The sequence below is a fragment of the Lichenostomus cassidix genome, chromosome Z (genome assembly GCF_008360975.1).
Source record: "Lichenostomus cassidix isolate B80296 chromosome Z, HeHo_3.0, whole genome shotgun sequence".
In the NCBI taxonomy this organism is placed as follows: Eukaryota; Metazoa; Chordata; class Aves; order Passeriformes; family Meliphagidae; genus Lichenostomus; species Lichenostomus cassidix.
This window is the reverse complement of record NC_139511.1, coordinates 8,228,448-8,247,023: the sequence shown is the minus strand read 5'-3', so window position 1 is coordinate 8,247,023 and position 18,576 is coordinate 8,228,448. Positions and strand designations below refer to the sequence as shown.

At 36.1% G+C, this 18,576-nt stretch overlaps 1 protein-coding gene across 1 annotated transcript in view; it reads left to right on the top strand.

Moving 5' to 3' along the window:
• The window catches only part of MAN2A1 (mannosidase alpha class 2A member 1), a 124,774-nt gene that overhangs the window by 94,340 nt on the left and 11,858 nt on the right, over positions 1 to 18,576 (top strand). Inside the window, exons 16-19 of the mRNA XM_085043266.1 lie at positions 2,654 to 2,768; positions 6,380 to 6,513; positions 7,594 to 7,735; positions 10,682 to 10,815. Coding sequence (XP_084899392.1) covers positions 2,654 to 2,768; positions 6,380 to 6,513; positions 7,594 to 7,735; positions 10,682 to 10,815 — 525 coding nt within the window. The remainder of the gene's footprint in view (positions 1 to 2,653; positions 2,769 to 6,379; positions 6,514 to 7,593; positions 7,736 to 10,681; positions 10,816 to 18,576) is intronic.

Genomic DNA, 18,576 nt, shown 5'->3' with positions numbered 1-18,576 from the left:
ATTATTACTTTTTAAAAATTTATTAGTTTCAGGCAGTATCTGCAAAATGACAATTCCTTTTCCATCAGCTCATCTTTCTGTATAGTTCAGAACAGTCTGTGTGGTTGCCTTGATCTTCGGAAGAGGAGCTGATTTGACTACTTGTGTAGCCTGGAGGCTCAGGTGTGGGAATTTAATGTTTGTGGCAATATCCCAGAATCTGAGAGCTGATACACCTGTCTCATTTCAGCTTTCTGTGTATTTTGATAGCTGTTTTCAGCATCACCCTCATGTTTTCTACTAAAAAACTCAATGTAAAAGAATTCCTCCAAGTGTTTGGATTTTGTTTGGCTTTTTGTTGGTTTGGGTTTTTTTGTTTGGTTTTTTTTGTTGTTGTCTTTTTTGTTTGTTTTTTGTTGTTGTGGTTTTTGTTGGTTTGTTTGTTGCTTGTTTTGAAATTACTTCAGATAATTTTTTTCTAATAAGTGCACAGCCTTTTAAATTTCTGTGTCCCTCATCCAGCATCTCTTCATTTTGCTGACTAGCTCCAGTGAGAGGCCAGTGAGGTATCTAAGGAAGACCATAAGATTGGTGTTACTTTGATACCAGAATATATTTGACAGTCTGCCATCTGTGTAAGCGACATTCTCCTAGGTCACAAGTAATTTGCTTGTACTGATGACCTCAGGTTTCTCAGTTCATTTTCTGAAAGTTCCTTTAGGTGCAGTTTCAGTCTGTCTTTGCTAACTTGAATATCTTCATGTTGCTGTACCCTGCAGGGAGGATTTGGAAAGGTTTGATTATTCCACCTTTTGGTCAGTAATCCAGTTCCTTTGTGGGATTTTTAATTTCTGGAAGCCACACAGTCACAGACTAAAGGAGTTTTTCTTCTCTGCCTATGTGTGATAGAAAAGAAAATATCAATCCCTTCTGCAAGAAGGAGAGAATTCAGTCTACAGTTACAGATCTTGTCAGTTTTCCATGGAAATAAGAGGTGCTAACCTAGGATCTGGTCTTCAAATTTCTTTTTTCTCAGCATATTAGTTCATCTGGTTTATGTATCTCCTGAATACCATATCATTGCTGTATTTCTCACCTAGAAAATGGATTTTGCATAATAGATAACTTTTGTCTGTCTTTTGACAAGATGAGACCCTATGGAAGTATTCCATCATTTTTTCATGTAGACTATCAAGAAGTCCTGAACACTCTTGTTGCGTTTTTTATTGATTAACTGATAAGATTTTCTGTAGGAAAAAAACCCCTTTCTCCATAAATCAAATCATCTTATCAAAGTGTAAGTAACCATGATTTCTCTTCCAAACTCCTGTATGAAGTATTCCTGTAGTTGATAACTGCAGAGTTGCCTCTTGGAGCTCTTGCAAAGCTTTTATTAAACAGTATTCTGCCTGAAGCTCTAAGAATAAGTATGTGAATAGAAAAGGCAGGCTTTTAGCCCTTGAAAGTGTCTTTGAGTTTTTTCTTTTATACAATACTTCTTGAAATCTTCCCTGTAAATATACATGCAGTTATATGCTCAAAGAATATTGAATGATATTTGCCTGCACTTGTTCTTCTCTAGTATGTTTTTTCTGTATGCAAAGCTTGAGCTCTGCTCTTCCTCAAGATAGTTTTCATCTTTGGTTTCGTTGCTTCAAGAAAGACCATGCTTTGTCCATATGGCCTTCTGTTCCATATGGCCTTGCTATATACAGAAGGAAGACAGCAACCCTCTGAGAGCTATCTGCCAAGATGCCTCTGAATAACATATTTTTCAAACATTTGGGGTGGGTTTTTTGAGTGAAGTCTTTATTTACAGCTGTTTCCCTATTGAAGGAGTTGCATGTGATGTGCTTTCTTTTTTGGCTCATAGACTCAATATTTAATTCATTTTTACCTTTGCAGCCATCCATTTATTTCCTACTGGTGCACAGTTTAATTTGGGATCAACTGATTTTTTTATTAAAAAAAGTCATTATTTGCTCAGTCAAGACTCTAAATATTGTGACTACATGGAAAAATAATATTCTTCATCTCTTCAGTTTGATTGTGGATATGCAAAATTTTTCCTACCCTGTGGGACCCATGAGTACTAAGCCACTGTCCTTGTTGACATTTTGTAATGATTCCCAGCCCTACCCTGCATTCCAGGGAGCTCCACTGCCAACTGTAGCTGCCTCTGATGAAGAAAAAGCTTTCTCTTCTGCTTTCAAAAGGATATGCAAATTGATCCACAAGGCAGAGTTGAGGCATTCCTTGTGCAATGTGTACCACTGACAGAGGTAGTTAAACTACCTGCCACAAATTATGAAACTAAAGTATTTAATTACTGCTTAGCAGTTATAATTTTGCTAGCAAAAAAGCTCAATCCAGATGCAATATCAATGCATTCACATGCATGTCTGTAGACTTTGTATCCATTCATCCTTATAAAATACTTGTGAGGTATGTAATGAGACTTAACCTAATTTTAGCTAAAGAAAACGTGAGACTCTGAAGAGAATTCGCTGATTTTCAGATTAGGAGTAATTTTTTAATCTCCAGTTTTTTAGATCTAGAATTGTTTAAAAAATAAAACACTATTTTAGTATTTATTAAACAATTTTATTTATTGACACTACTTTTATTCAAAACTTCCAAATACTTACTCTGACTTCCTGTCTTCTTTTTGTAGCCTTATATTTTTACAGATCCACCTACCATAAGAGTTGCTCATGGAAAGATTTTTTCAGAAGTTGTTTGTTTTTTTCACCATGTGACACATACCATGCGGCTGTATAAAGTCCAAGGTAAGAGTTGTGAAATTCTGTCTCTTTTGGCAGTTATTGTGCATCACTACAGTTTTGGATCCTATCTGCCTTTTTAATGTTTAAATGCACTTCTGCACTAGTGCAGAATTTGTGAGACTGAATTGACTCCAGTGCACTGTGATTCCTCTCTGTGTTCTGTGCTAGTCATTAAGCTGGTAAACTTAAACCCAACAGATTTGTTGGAGATACCTTTCCAGAGTTTACTGAGTCATCTGAATTCTGTAACTGGGTGTAAATTTTAAAAACAGAAAAAAAAAATCTTGAAGATAATGTCAAAACATAGTCTTTCATAGTTTCACATTTACTAATGGAAGTACAATAATGTTTTCCCTAAAGTTGCAGAGAATATAAGGATATATATCAGTGACCTTAATAGAGACATCTAGTTTACTTCACAACTGTAGGCTTTAGTTATTTATGACCTTCCTTTGTATATCCTTTGTCTTCTTGGAAGAGCTTGCGACAGAATTGGCTCTGCCTGGTGAGAGGCACCAGCACCAAGCACCAGCATTTTGGCTCTTTGAACGTAACATCACACCAGTTTTCCTTGTGTTTTCTTCCATAAGGTTTTCAGGTTTTTTTCTTTCTCTACTGTTCAGCTAATGATTTCCAAGTAAAGTCCAGGTAAACATTAAATTTGGAAACTCTGTACCCTTCCAAACTTGATTAAATTGTCTAGTGAAAAACGTAAAAGAGTGAGGAACTCATGGTGCAATTGTATTCAATTATTTTCCTATGGAAACTTGAGTTAACATGCTTAAGTATATCTTTCTGTAATTAAGAAACATACCTTTTGAGTTATTCAGTATTTGTATTTACTGGAATTATTCTGAAAAAAAGAAGCACTTTTGTTTCAAGTTTTCAACACTTGAAGGAATTTACACATGCTTTGTATTAGCACTAATTTTATTGTAGGAGTCTAAATTGTCTTTTATGTTTTTTTAAATCTTATTTATCATATTTAATTATTTTTGCTAAACAACTTCTTAAAAATAAAGAAGTTATAAGTACTTTGAAAGTCTTCCTTGTTTTTCTTCTTTCCTTTAGATTTCAAAAATTGTATTGACATCATCTGTTTGATTTGTTTGGCTTTTTCTTTTAGTCCTTCTGTATTTCACTGTAGAAATAAAATTGATTCAGATGCCTAATTTTTGTGACATGTGTACATTGAAGTTTGAAGTTGCTGGAGTTTAATATATGCCAAATGATCAGAGTTCAGTTGCTGGCTGATACATTAATCCTGGATTAAACATTAGCTCACACTCTGTAGGAACACAAACCGAGAGTTTGCATTGTAATTTGTCATTGAAGATCCTAAGGAAACACAATATATATTCAAGATTATAGTTTATTGGTTTTATGTGACAAATATGTAACATCAGCTTAGATGAAAAAAGGTGCCTTGAGGTCAAGATGTTGCAGGTTGCAAAAAATGTGGAAATAAAATTAAGTTCCCATGTTAGTTTGAGTAAATCAAAATTCTCGGCAAGGAAGGAACTTGTAGAGGAGGATATTTATTGTAGTGAAGGGGAGGGAACAAGCCTGGAAAGCCTTTTTTTTTTTTGATAGAGTGAGGTTGTTATTTTAAAGTGAATTTTTCTGTAGAACTCTCTTTTCTTTAATTTGCTACTAAATGCCTACTAGAAGTATACTTCCCTTTCAGACTTCACAGAAAATGAGCTGTCAGTGAAAATTACTTGCTCACCAATTCCTAACACTCAAGTTTATCTTCCCTTGTGAGTGTACTGTCTCCTTTCTTCCTGGGCTTTTTGACAATTGTTAATTCATTACAATGTTCCAATACTTACACCATTACATATTCAGTCATCATGGGTAAGTCCTCTACCATGCTTTCAGCTTTGACAGGGACAAATGATGAAAAATGTATTTTATATATATGTTTGCTTTTTGCTGTGGGTTTTTTTTTTTTGTAATTTCTTCAAGTTTTCTTTTTCAAAGTTTACAGTTTGATGTCTTTGCATCCTTCTTTTTCTGGGGTCTATTTCCTTGGCTTTGTAAGGGAAGTTATTTATATAGCATTACTACAATTAAAATAAGATATTTTGAGGCCTTACTAGATATCTGTAGTAACAAAGCATGTGGAAAAATCAAAATGTGTATGCGTATAAATGTGTATGTGCATTTTGATTTCAAATAAGGACCTGATCTCCTGGTATAACCTACCTGCTTGCCAAGGGGCAGCAAGCCTGATTGTATGGCTAATCCAGTTGTTGGATAATACTTCCAAGTCCTACATCTTCTTCAGCAATTTTGGGAAAACACAGCTTTTACACTTTTGGCTTTAGAAGTCTGTTGATTTTGAGCACAGAGTACTCTGGGTTGACAACTCTGTTCAGTAATTGACCATTGAGTGATTTTTGACTTCTGCTACCACTGATATCTTTTTTCAATACAAGCATGATTTTGTTAATCTTTTTGTCAGAAGGTTCTCATGCTTTATTATCTTCATAATTCTATTTTAGTATTGTCTCATTATATAGTACAAAATGATTAAATTCTAAGCTAAAATACTGTATTCTTGTTCAATGTACTCATGCTTTTAAATATTTGGAAAAAATACTTTAAATATGTGGAAAATCTATGACTGGGAACATCAAAAGTGGAGCATGTAAATCCACATTTTCCAGACTAGGTTTGGGAAAATAGAAGTAATTAGCTGAACCAAATGTTCTTCATTTAGCACTGAAGCTTAATAGGCAGTGATGATTGTTAACATTTTAACAGTTGCTGTATGTCTGCAGGTGGCATTCCAGTTTTGAAATAGATGAGAAAACAAATATATATCTCTCTTCTGCTTGGTGCAATTCTTTTCCCAATCATTAATCCGATTAGACTACAGAAAGGGTAGAAATGCTGATGCTGAATGATGGTATGATTCCACTCCAGGCTGTGTGTTGAACTGTTTGAAAAGGTCAGGTTATTATTCAAGGTATTTCATTTTCAGTACAAGGCACTGTAGAAAAAAAATCTCACAGGACAATTTGTCTGATTTTCAGACACCTAATCCTTCTTTTAATAAATAGAAACCTTCTCCCTGTCAACAAAGTTTTATGTCCTGCTTGTGGTCGTATCAGTTGTAATTTCTTAATTCACTGTCCTTAAGGAAGATTCTTGCTCCTTTGGTTAAAACAGCTACTCACAGTTTCCTGCCCTGATGAACAGCTCTATCAAGAAGGTGGTAACTTCATTCTTGTCTGGGAATGGTGACAACTGCTTAAGAGGGAAGTGGAGAAGTGAATGACCAGGTCTTGCTCCAGCATATTTATTTAAAGACAGCACTTAACAGTTGTGTGCTGTTTCCTACTGATTTACTGGAACCCACTTTAGTTCTTACCATGCGTTGCCTTTGTTACCCTCCAGTGCTTTCTTTCAGACTGTCTGTTCAATTTGTATAGAATTAGAAATACTGCTCTATCATCTGTTACATAACTGAACTGTCTTCCAATATCTGGTTAGATACAGCAGAAAACTAGCAGTGCAAAAGTAGATCGCTGTGTTCTGGGAGCACGGTCATTCTTATACATGTGGCAATCACTTTTAGAGATTTTAAATTCATCTTTTTCATATAGGTTTGGAAGGACAGTCTCTTGAAGTTTCCAATATTGTGGACATTAGAGGAGAATATAATCGTGAACTTGCAATGAGAATTTCATCTGACATAAACAGCCAAAATAGATTCTATACTGATCTTAATGGATATCAGGTAATTGCCATCTTTTAATTATAAAAGCTTAGGGTGTCAGGTTTTGACTGTCTAAATGTAAAGGTCTTATATTAAACAAACTCTCATGTTAAACTGCACTAATCATGTAAAAGGAGAAATGCTTTTTAAAAATGTATCTGTTAAAAAATTTTATGTAGACCAGATGAAGAAGTAGTTGCTTTTAAGGAGTTTGTTGAATATTTCTTTATATCCTTTTTAACATAAGAAATATACAGCAATTTATGACAAGTCACCATGTAGATGCTTGCATATCTGCCTGCCTTCTTTGCCTCTCCTTTGTTTATTTAATTAGAGCCCTTTGGATAACACATTGATAAGCATACATAAGGACCAGACCTGGTGAATATCTGCTCACTGCTGTGTTGGAAATAAGGGATGTATTTTTGGATGTATTATGCTTTTTCTATAGGTGAGGCATCTGAGGAAACGTAGCAGGACTATTGTCTTTACTTGAGCTGTGCAGCACTCGCAAGAGAGAGAAAAGTTTTTTTTCCTTACTTTCCTGTCCTGCTAAAAATTGTTTTGCAAATACAGGGAGACCCTGAGTATAAGACTACTGGTTTTCCAGTTACTGTGTAGTATTACGTTTTGCTGAAGACAGTGAGTATTTAAACATTAAAATAATTTTAATACTACTACTTATTTATCATGTACCATTCAAGAATTCCAACAGCACTTCAATATGTTCCCGTTATAAACCAATAATTCCTATTCTGCTACCTTAAATCTATTCACTGCTTCCTCTCTAGAGGAGAAAAATTTTTCTCTTATTTTATAACTGTGATTATTCCTTTTTATAGGTTCCCTTTTCGTAGGTTCCCTTGATGAATCTTTCACATTATTTTTCAATATTCTTTGATCTTCAAGTACACTGAAGTTACCATTTCCAAAGTAGTAATTTTAGCCACAAGTCTCCAAAAAGCTAAATAATACATTGAGCATACATAATTTCATGATGGTTACTCTTCCAAAGCACTTGGGATAAATGTCTGAAAATGTCTTTGAAATTTAATTGCATAAAAAGAATGTACTTTATTGAAGTTTGTGTTCATATTGCAGATCCAGCCCAGACTGACGATGAGCAAGTTGCCTCTTCAAGCAAATATCTATCCTATGACTACCATGGCTTATATCCAAGATGCTGGTGTTCGTTTAACACTTCATTCAGCTCAGTCACTAGGTGTTGCAAGCTTGAAAAATGGTAAATATAAGATGGTGGATATAATAAAGGCCTCTCCTTCATGATATTCTGAAATAGTTCATTCATAGATTACCATGCTTACCTGCAAGCATTTGAAGAGAGGAAATAAGTTTCTCTAACTCTGACAAATTTTAGAATACGTCCATAAGAGAAGACAAAGAAGTTGTTCCTTCATGAGATCCTGTCATCTTCAATGAAAGATCTCTCTCAAACGAGAGGCAGAGGAAGAAGATGGCAAAAAAGGCAAAAGGAGAAATAAATTGTCAGAACCAAGTATTTTTCACCCAAGAACTCTGGTGGAGCTCAGGGATGAAACAGCAGAACTAAAGGGTTTATTATTTTTTGTACTGCCCAGGTAGCAGAGGACTTAAGAAGGATGCTGATCATGCTTTTTGTTACGCTTGTTAGCTTTAGTGTGGACACCACTAGTCTTAAGGTATATGCAGTATAGCCTAACTTCCCTGTTAAGGAAAAACAACAGCAGCTTTTTTGAGGATTAGAGTTAGTGAAATAAAGGATATATATGACCCTGGGTAAGAGTGAACATACTTCTGTAGCAAAATCATGCCTCACAAATTTAACGGAGGCCTTTGACAGAGCTTATGAATATGTTGACAAGAAAAATCAATTCGTATTAAGAATTCCGAAAGAGGCACAGTCTTGCTTCTCGGAGAAGAAAAGAGTATATGATGAATGGCCTGGAGGACTGGAAGCAGAGGACAGTTATTCAGTCTATCGGAATGGGGGAGGTATTAAAATAAAGCTAGGGGTAGTGGGCAAAATAAAGTATATCATTTATAACTTAAGATGTATAATTCCTTGCTGTAATACATATATTGTCAGTTTAAGTTTATATGGTTTTGAAAGACAATGGAATGAATACTCAGAAAAAAAAAGGCCATCAGAAGCTGCACCAAAACCCACTTCGTAGTTTATTTTAAGAAAAATGTCATAAATACTCTGTCCTGACAAAAGGTGAATACCATGCTGGATTGGTGGCAGTATTAGCAAACATAATTCACTTTAGGGCAAGGCATTAATACTGATCTGTACAGTGATGCTTTAATAAAACCACAGTGGAAAATACCAGCCTTCTGTTCCAAGTCCACCAGATGCAAGACCCAAACCACATTTTTTGAAGCCTTCCATCGCTGGAAACCAGATTCCTATTAGCCTAATCTTCTGAATGACCCTGACACCAGCAATGTTGGCATGTGCTCATTAAATAAGTATTGGAGACTAAATTAGTGTGCAGAGGCCCTGTTACCTGATAATAGTGTCTGTATTTGTTCTTTAACAATCTTAGTTTCTCTTTAACAATCTCTCTCAGAATAATGTACCATCCAGATCCACGGGCACCCCCACTCTGCCATCAAATCAGTGAAGTTAAGGCTAGCACTGTTGGACATTTTGCAGTTAAGCATTAGGGAGAAACTGACTGTGAGCATTTGTTTCAAGTCTGTCAGAGGACATTTGAGGCTTTTCACCTACTCCAGTTAAATGAAAGAGAACAGATTTATCCCATACCTGACATAACATTGATTTCTTGACTGTGTCACTCTTTGACAAACTCTGATATGTCACTCAAGATATATCAACATCAAATACGTAGTCTTCGGCCACTAAAAAAAAGAAAGGAGAATTAATTAATCCAATTTGTTATCATTAAGTAATATTTCATTAAATTACTAAGTTCGCTACCTTATCCTGAAGGCATGTTGGATTCCTCAAAAGAGAGCAGAAATGAAGCTGAAGGTTCAGTGGTTGCTAAATATCATATACTTCATGATAATTTTTCTGAAGGCCCTTCAGGAGCTGAGAGGGATCATGGAAGAAAATTCAAAAACGTTGCACTTTAAGCAAGCAACTGTCAGCACCTGTATGCCTGTGTGTCTTGAGACACAGGTGTGTCTCAAGGCATAACCCACCATCTGAAAGTTACATGAACAGCACCTTAGTTCAAAACAGGAGGTTTTCTCTTACTCATTGTCAGCTGATTTCTGTCCTGGATAACAAAACCTTTTTTTACCTGAGGGAATGGAAGAAGTATTTAGGAAAATTGGTTAAGTGTTTGTAGAACACTGAGGTATAAAAAAGACTGCCTTACTAAGCAGTGTTTTCTAGAAGCTTAAATTGTGAATTTCTTATTCAGGACACAAGTACTTCAGTCTTGCAGTTTTATTTAGAATCAAGTACACTTGTTTAAAGATTCAATGTGCAAAATCCCTAACAGCCTTAATTACATGCCCCAATCTGGTTTTCCTCAGGAGATAGATACTGGAAAAAAATGTGAACTTCATTGTCCATAAGGCTATTTATGATTTAACAACATGCTTAAAGAGCATTTTCAAAAGGCCATGCTGAAGTTCAGTATAAACTCAGAACTTCATACTCAATGCATATCTGGTGCAAAGTTCTCTTCTATTCCCACAAGTGAAATTACCTGTACAAGAAGTGATTGTGAGTATTTATATAGTCCTCTTGTCTACGTATTTTTCCTTCTGCTTTCAAATGTGAAACAAAAGCATGGAGTACAAGGTGAAGACAAGTTCCTCTGCAGAACGTCTCCCCATACAGCTGCAGCTGTTTAGGGGTGATTCTCATCTTGGATGTTTGATTGCCAGGTATCCTTGTTGCAAATAGGAGTTAATAGTAATAACTTTTCATATTAAACTTTTATTTAGACTTTGAAATTAAAAATTGCTGGACATTCTGCTGAAAGGCTTGTGGAAATTTTTTGGAAGGTTATAGACAGCCAAAGTCCAGTGGTATAAACTGTTTTCATAATCAGTCCTAACAATATTGATCTGCTGTTACTTTTCTGAACTCAAGAGAAGCATTATGATTTTTTTTTTTAATAAGTTGTATTTTAAGGCAGGTTTTTTATGTTTAATAGAACCTTTACATATTCTTGTTACTAGGATAATCCTTGTGTTCCTCTTTCAGGTCAGCTGGAAGTGATCATGGATCGTCGACTTATGCAGGATGACAACCGTGGCCTTGGACAAGGTGTTCAGGATAATAAGATTACAGCTAATGTCTTCCGATTGCTGTTGGAAAGAAGACATGGAACAGATGTGGTAGGATTCACTGACTGGATTTTTTTTTTTGCTACTTAGGATGTAAATATTTATTTCTGTTGCAGCAGCCAAGAACTCAGTAAAGAAATTTTTCCATGAGCAGTAGAACCAAGGAAATGAAGCTTCTAAGGGAGTTTTGTCCTCTTGCTTGCAAATTCTGATTCTAAAGACTTTGTCTTTCACTATTCTTCACACAAATCTTGCAGTATCTACTTCCTCACTCACTCTTCAACATATGAGTAAGCTACTATTGTGGAAGTCTCTTTTTCTTTTTAAATTACCTTTTTATTCAACAAGCTTTAAAAAGCAGCTAATTAGTGCAACTTCTGCTTCATAACAATGTTAACTGTGTCTAAACGAAAGTTGACAAATTATTTCATCTGAATGGATAGAAAGAGAAAACCTCTTGTAAATATAATTTCCTTAGGAAATAAGATTTAAGTAGAAATATTTAGATGCCAGACATAAAAACCTTCTTAATTCATTATGATCCTAGGAAAGTTAAGACCATTTTGTTATGAGGGGTTTTTTAAACTTGCACATATCCTCTCAGTTTTCCTTTTTGTATTTTATTCTTTTGAATAACCTCAATTTTCTTTCTTTGTATTTTCTCATTGTTTCTTTTCTTATTTTTGAGAAGGACAAAATAAGAAGTACATCTTTGTACTGAGGCAGTAGAATCATGATGACAGCACTGAGTATATTTAAAATCATTGCATAGCTAAAGATGAGAGGTTGTATACCAAGCTGCTAATGAATATGCAGATAAATTGGAATTAATTCTGGTTTATAATGGATATCATTAACCACTGTGAGAGGATGATAATATCAAGCTTAAAGCTAATTTTCACCATTTAATGATTGACAGTGTGGTTTTTTTTTCAGGTTGTACATGTCATGATTTTCTAGTTCCTCATCATGTATAATGCAGGCTGCATATTTACTGCATTTATCAATGTGTTGTGCAGCTATCTGAGCTAACTTGAGTTCAGCAGCACTCTGGCTGTGACAACAACGAGCATTGCACAGGTTAGGAAACCTGCAGAGAGATCAATACTGCCACTTGAAAATTCCTTAGTACCCAGGGTAATTTGTGTTGTATTAAATTGGAATGTGTAGCTGGTAAGTAAGAACTTTTGGACATGGAAATCTATGTTTACATTAGAAAATAATTTGAAACAACAGAAGCAGATCAAATCAGTTAGTGCTTGCAGTGACACCGTGTACAGTCGTGGTGTTTTCTATAGAACCATAAAATAACTCACTAAAAGTTACCGCTGGAACTCTTCCAGTCCAGTCCCTGCTCAATGCAGTCTATTTTTGTGTCAGAACAGACATAAAAGGTTAGTCATCTATTCAGACCATAATCAAGATGTGATGGGTTAGAGCATGTTCTGTGCCATACCTCCAGGGGAGTTACTTCCTTCTGGAAGGAGACTGGTCCACACACACTGAGACTGCTCTGCAAACTAACACAGTGCCCCCTTGAATGGGGTTGGGCATGAGTTCAGTTTCAGAACAGCTGCTACTTCAAACAAAAATGCTCCTTTGGAAAACATTGTGAAGTTACCTCGGTTAAAGGCAGCCTAAACAACTCTGGGATGTTCCAGTTAGTGAAATATTTACATGTAGTTTTGGATATGTTTGCTAATTTATTTGGGATACCACTCAGGTATCATCTCAGCAGAATAACAGTGTAATCCCTTTTCTTTTGTTAAAATCATCTTTCCCACAGATTTGAAAGATTCTGTGCGTTACTGAGAATCTTTCAAAGGAGAATGGGCAGTTACCTGCTACAACCAAAAATTTCTGAGGTGTTTTGGATACCTGTGTTCCAGCATCTGCCTTTCCATATAACTCTTCATGCTGAGCTTATAATTGTTTCAAATGGCTACACAGGACTTTCAGGGCAATTGCCATACACTCTTGCAAGGACTTCAAAGAAAGTGGAATCAGACCTATGGGGGAGTAGACCAAGAGGTGCAGTTGTCCCAGCTGACCCAGTGTGCACAAAGCCCCAGGAGCCGAGCAAGATGTTTTAAGGAAACATTTTCTTTCTGGTGTTGTGTCTGGAATTCCCCTTTCCTATGTTAAGAATGTTCTAGAATTTTGTTTTTCACAATTTATCTGAACATTTGTAACATTTTCTGATTTGTGTTACTGTTTCAGTGTTAAGGGTAGTTCTCTTTCTATTTCATTAGATGTGCAATCATTTTTTTTTTCTCGAGTTACTCAGAAGGTAGTTGTTATAATAGGTTAAAAATAGCCATGTCAGAAAAAATTATGATGAAATTATACGCAGTTTATACAAGTAATCAGCTACAGTATGACTCATACACTGACCCTGATTTTGTTGTCAAGCCCTATTTTATTGCTCACTTCAGGAACCACAGAGGAGAAAGTTTTGACCATTTGACATCTTTGCCATTGCAAGCTTTTCCTAATGCATATTCAAAAATATTTCATTTGTTTTTTCTCATAAACAGTTCTGAAGAACATGATGTTTTCTGCTCTTTCTCAAACTTCCCCATAAGGGGAGAGTATGTGAAGTGTAAGTTACGCAATTCTTTAAAATTAATTAAAAAGCTGTGCATCACTGGTGAAATTACTGTGGACAGTTTTTGTTATCACAGTGTCAACCAGAAGTTTCTTTTCACTTATGTGTCTGGCATACCTTTTTCTTTCCCCAACCCCACCCCGAACAGTATATTTTAATGGCAGAGTCCAACCACATGAATGTTCTAAAGTGTAAGGCTTCCAGGTCCAGTGGGATACCTGGAGTGAAATTCTTATGAATTTTTAATAATTGCTGGCATACATATATAGAAATATATATATATATATATTTATATTTTTATATATATATATAAAAAAATATATATACACACACTCAGTAGTCTGTATTCTAATAGAGTCTTAATCCTAACAATGGTTTTTGGCTCTTGAATTCTAGCTCATCTGATCAGTCATAAAGACTCATTCAGATACTGCCTCTGCAAAAGACTTCAGGTTGATATGTTTTGCTGAAGCTTTTTTGGTTTGGTATTTGCGGGGAGGGAAGAGACTTGGGGAGGATGTGTTGGGGTTTATATTTTCTGTTCGTTTGTTGTTGGTTTTGTTTTTTCCCCCTAAGCTGGATACTCCTAAAGGTTTATTCACAATGACAGTATTGTTTGTTAAGTAAGCTGTGTTTGTCGTAAGAGCTGGGCAATTCTCATTTCACTTTACATTATAGTAACCTAATTTATTGGTAATTGTGTTTCTCAGGCCTCAGATGTTTTTACTGTGTTTTTATATAATTTCTACGTACATCTTTTTCTCTTGGTAGATGTAACTATTTCTGCTGTTATGTTAATTTTGTCCTTGCAAGCATTTCTTGCTTGAACATCTCTTTGAATCCTCTTCTAATATTGTCTTCTTTTTCTTCAGATTGTTAACAAAGAACTGAATTCATGTAATTTTTAAATTGAAGGGATTAATATTTAATTGAGAATGAAACTGAATACAATTATTAATACTTGTCAAAACAGTAAATGTTTCTTCCTTTTTGAAAATACAGACTACTTTATATTTATTGTAAGTCTTGGAAAAATAAGCATTAATACTCTTTTATTTTCTGAATCCCAGCATGTTATATCATGAAATGAAAACGAAATGGATGAAAGAAGTAGGATTTATAGGAAGTGGTAGTATATTTATTTTATCAATGACATATCTGGAGAAAAGATGCCATGCCTGGCAAACACTTTCTTCTTCAGATTCCTGTTTCATACTTGCCTTGGCTCTCTGCTTGAGCCTAGGCCAGGATTCAATGGCTCAAATGGCTGTTTGCTGTTTGGGGGAGGTTGTTTAGAGGAACAGTGGTGCAGTTAACAAACCACAAATATGTGGGAGATAATCAAACTCCCTTTCTTCCACCATGTACAACTACTATTTTTTACTAAATATCTATCAGTATCTGCTTTCTCTGAAAATTTATGGTTGGTGATACAGCCATTTTTCTCTGATTATTGTGTTGCATTTACCCCTCATTGGTGTGCTTATTTATAATGCATGTGCATGTTTCTCACTGTAGTTACGTATTATACTGTGCATTGCTATGCTACATGTAACCACACTTAAACAAACATAATTAATTTTATGTTTCGGAAAAGCAGAAACTTGACATAGGCTTAATTATTGCCATTTAGAAGCTTTTTCAAGTCCATGTGTGACAAGTTCAGGTACTCTAATATTATTTTTATTTGTAACTGCCTCAGTGAACTCATCAAATATATATAAAATTGTTAGAGTTTTGGTATTGTATGGTGGCCCAAGAAGGAAAAAAAGAATGGAGACATTTCCTGTTGCGTTCGTCCACTGGCTGTGGTGCTAATGAGCGATGCAGAGACCCCAGGCAGGCGCAAAGGATAACTGTTTATTTAAAAAAAACTGGTCTTCTTGAGCAGTTAACTGGTTATCAGTTTACATAGTTTTAAGGCACAATAAGCCCAAGTCAGCCAACCACCAAACACCACAAGGTGTTTGACATGCAAATGTCACACAGCAGTCTCTCAGGTTCTCATGCTGGAATCTCTCAGGTTCTCACATCCCTCTATTACAGCTGAATTTTCTCCTATAGTTCCCTTCTACTTAGCCAAAGTGACAGGCTGGAGCCATGTTACAAGACCTTTTCCTTTACAAAGCCTTACCTATGGGTAATAATTTCCCTCTTCCTGTCACCCAGAATATAATGCATCTTCTTTAGAGCCTTACCACATATAATTAGTTAGGGGTGAACACCGATTTAATATTTCATTTAAAGAGATATTCAGGTACATGTTACTTCTTTCCAGCTTTGCTTAGAAGTTTAAGTCATTATTTCTTTTAGTAGTATATAGATTATACTGTATTTCTTATGCAGGAACTTTATGTTTGCTCCTCAAGAAAAATGTTTCCATCTCTTATTTATCTATAAACATGATTTGCTTTCAGGCAAGCAATGTCATGGTTGTTATTCAGGGCACCTTATGGCTTAATTTCCTTCAAATATTTTTTTCATGATAGAGTTACAAAGATGTGTTGCAGAAAGCTTTCAAATAAAGGCCACTTTGTCTACAAGCTCCATTCCTATGTCACTGTCATGAAACATTCTCATCCTGTAACATGGCAGCAGCCACTTTTAGCTGACTCATGGCTTGAGTAGGGAGTACAAAAGGACTGCCTTCCTCTGAGTTCTGAAGATACAGCTGTGTCTCTTTTGGGTTCTTTTCCTTGTAATTGTGTACATCTCAACAGTGAATTACTTTCCTTAGTTTGGTGTTATCTGTCTTCATTTGTGTGTACCTGTCTGCTGACTCTGGTTAGAAAAAATTTTACTTTGGTATTATGCATAGTATTTAACCTTGGTCTCTCCACTTTTAGCTCATATAATTGACCAAAGGACTTTATTGTCTTTTCAGAGCATATCTGAGCTGGTACCGTTTGAGGTCTGAAATTTAAACCTTTCTATATCACCATGTCTAGGAAAGCCTAGTTTCTGCTGCAAGATCTGACAGTAGGGCAGAATCCTTCCTAAATTTGGGAGAAATTGTGTAAATCCAATTTCTTCTCCTTGTATTCTGAAGTGAAATGACTCTCTGGGAATAATCTCCTTGCACATACAATTTTCCACCAGCAGCAAGAACTTTGCATGACGAGCAGACTTCCAGTGCCTGGAGATTAGCAAATATCATTGTGTAGTTTCTGTCTTTATCATAAGTTTTTTTAACTACTTCCTCATCAAAACTGAACTCCAGAAAACTTCTGATCACTGCTTTCTACCATTCTTGGGAACAGGATCTTGCCAATCATCTGAGAACAATACAGCATCAGATCCCTTCCACAATTCTAGCATGGATTATTTATTTAGGCATTAAGTCACTCCTCCTGCACTAATATTAAATAATATAAATAGGGTAAGAAGAATTAGAAGAGAAGAAATAAAATTGGCAGGAAAGGCTGTAACTGAATTGTAAAATTCATTTATTTCCAATTAAAGCATGTCATGCTGTCTGTCTGCTTTTCTGATCACTTTCATCCAGCTATATTGATGGCTGCATATTTATCAACCTCAGTAATTGTGGTGATGTGCTTATGATCATTGTGACTGGATACTTTCTTTACTATCTCCTCTCTTCCATAGACCAGTGAGCAGATGTTCTCCAAATGATCTCTGTGAAGAACATGCTTTCTGTTATGGCATCTGATTGAACACTAACTGTATTAAATGCAGCCACCAAAGGAACAGTGATAGGTGGAGCAGGGGAGCGCTAGCAGCTTCTGGGACCATGAAAGGGAGAAAATTAGATTGTTCATGGTATGAAACCCAACAAGAATGGATCAGCAGACACTGCCTTAGACTAAACCTGTATTTTTTGTGTGTGCCTGTAAACAGCCCAACTGCAAGCTGGCAGGTCACAGGCCAGCCCCAGGAGGAATGTGAAGTCTGAGCTCGTGAATCATTAGGATGCCTAAGGTCCAGACCTGGAGATCAGATGCTGAGGCTTACAGTCCACACTGAGGGGTCAGTGGTTGTTGAGTGTGCTTATGAATCAAGAAGATGAAGAAGTTTAACTCCAGACCTGGTGAGCTGGAGGGCACAGTCAGGTTTGCGTTGTCTGTTCTGCTTGTGTAACCCAAGTGCTCTGCTCACGTGGGTTCTGGCAAAGGTGCTGTCTCTGCCCACATATATGGATGGCCCAGGATTTCCATACATGCCTAATGGGAATAATGCTCTGCCTTTCTCCTGCGTGGTCTTGGAGGAGCAGAACAACAACAGGCTTTCATCTATCAGCCTGGACTGGGAGGAGTCGCCTGTTGTTGGAGACTACCAAATGTGGCTCTAGCAAACTGGGAGGAATTTGTCCTTTGGATCCAAATTTCCCTGGGTTTGGTTACCTGCAACAGTCCCAGGTTTCTTCATCTGCAGTTTTATTGTCAGCTAAGCATCCAGAGTATAGAAAATCTGTGGTGATTTTAAAGTCAGTGAGCCAACACAGAGTCTTGTGGATATTTTATGGTGCCTCAGAATTTGCATTTCTTCTATAATCAGCCTCCAGGAACCCCTTTCAGCTAGTGTGGCAGACATGCATTTCCAGTGTTACAATGCTCAAGTGAATTGATAGAAAATTTTCCATTCCCTGAGGTAAAGAGATGAAATCATATTTACTCTGCTCAGATGAGTCCTCTTTTGCTGGTCACTTCAATAGCTATCAAAAGACCCTAAGCACTCCAGGCCAGGGTTCTCAATTAAAGGACTTGGAACATCTTTAAAAAAAGAAAAAAACACCACTTTCTTTTTTTTTTTTTAATGTGTAGACAAAAATTTGTATACAAACAATTCTAATTCTATATTTATCTGGATTCTTGCCCCCCAGCATTTCAGGAAAGCCAAATGCTCTCGTATAGCAGAAAACAATCTGGCATCAGTATCCTTGTTTACAGTGTTTTTAAGATTCCAGGATATCTGCCTGCTCAATACTTGCATTTGTGACTGTTATTTCTGGTTGCAACTTACCTAGGCTTTCCTAAAAGTCTTATTTGTTGGAGAGGACATGCTTGGTTTTTTTTTACAGACATTACCTGAAGATTGTTCTGCTGAAGATTCTTGTTCAGCACTGAGGTTTTAGATGTTCTGAATCCCCCTGCACAGAGATCATCTTCCTGTCACCTTACTTGATTTCTGTACAAAATTCCCTCTGCAAACACCAGCCATTTTCAAAGATGCTTGAAGTGTTGGTC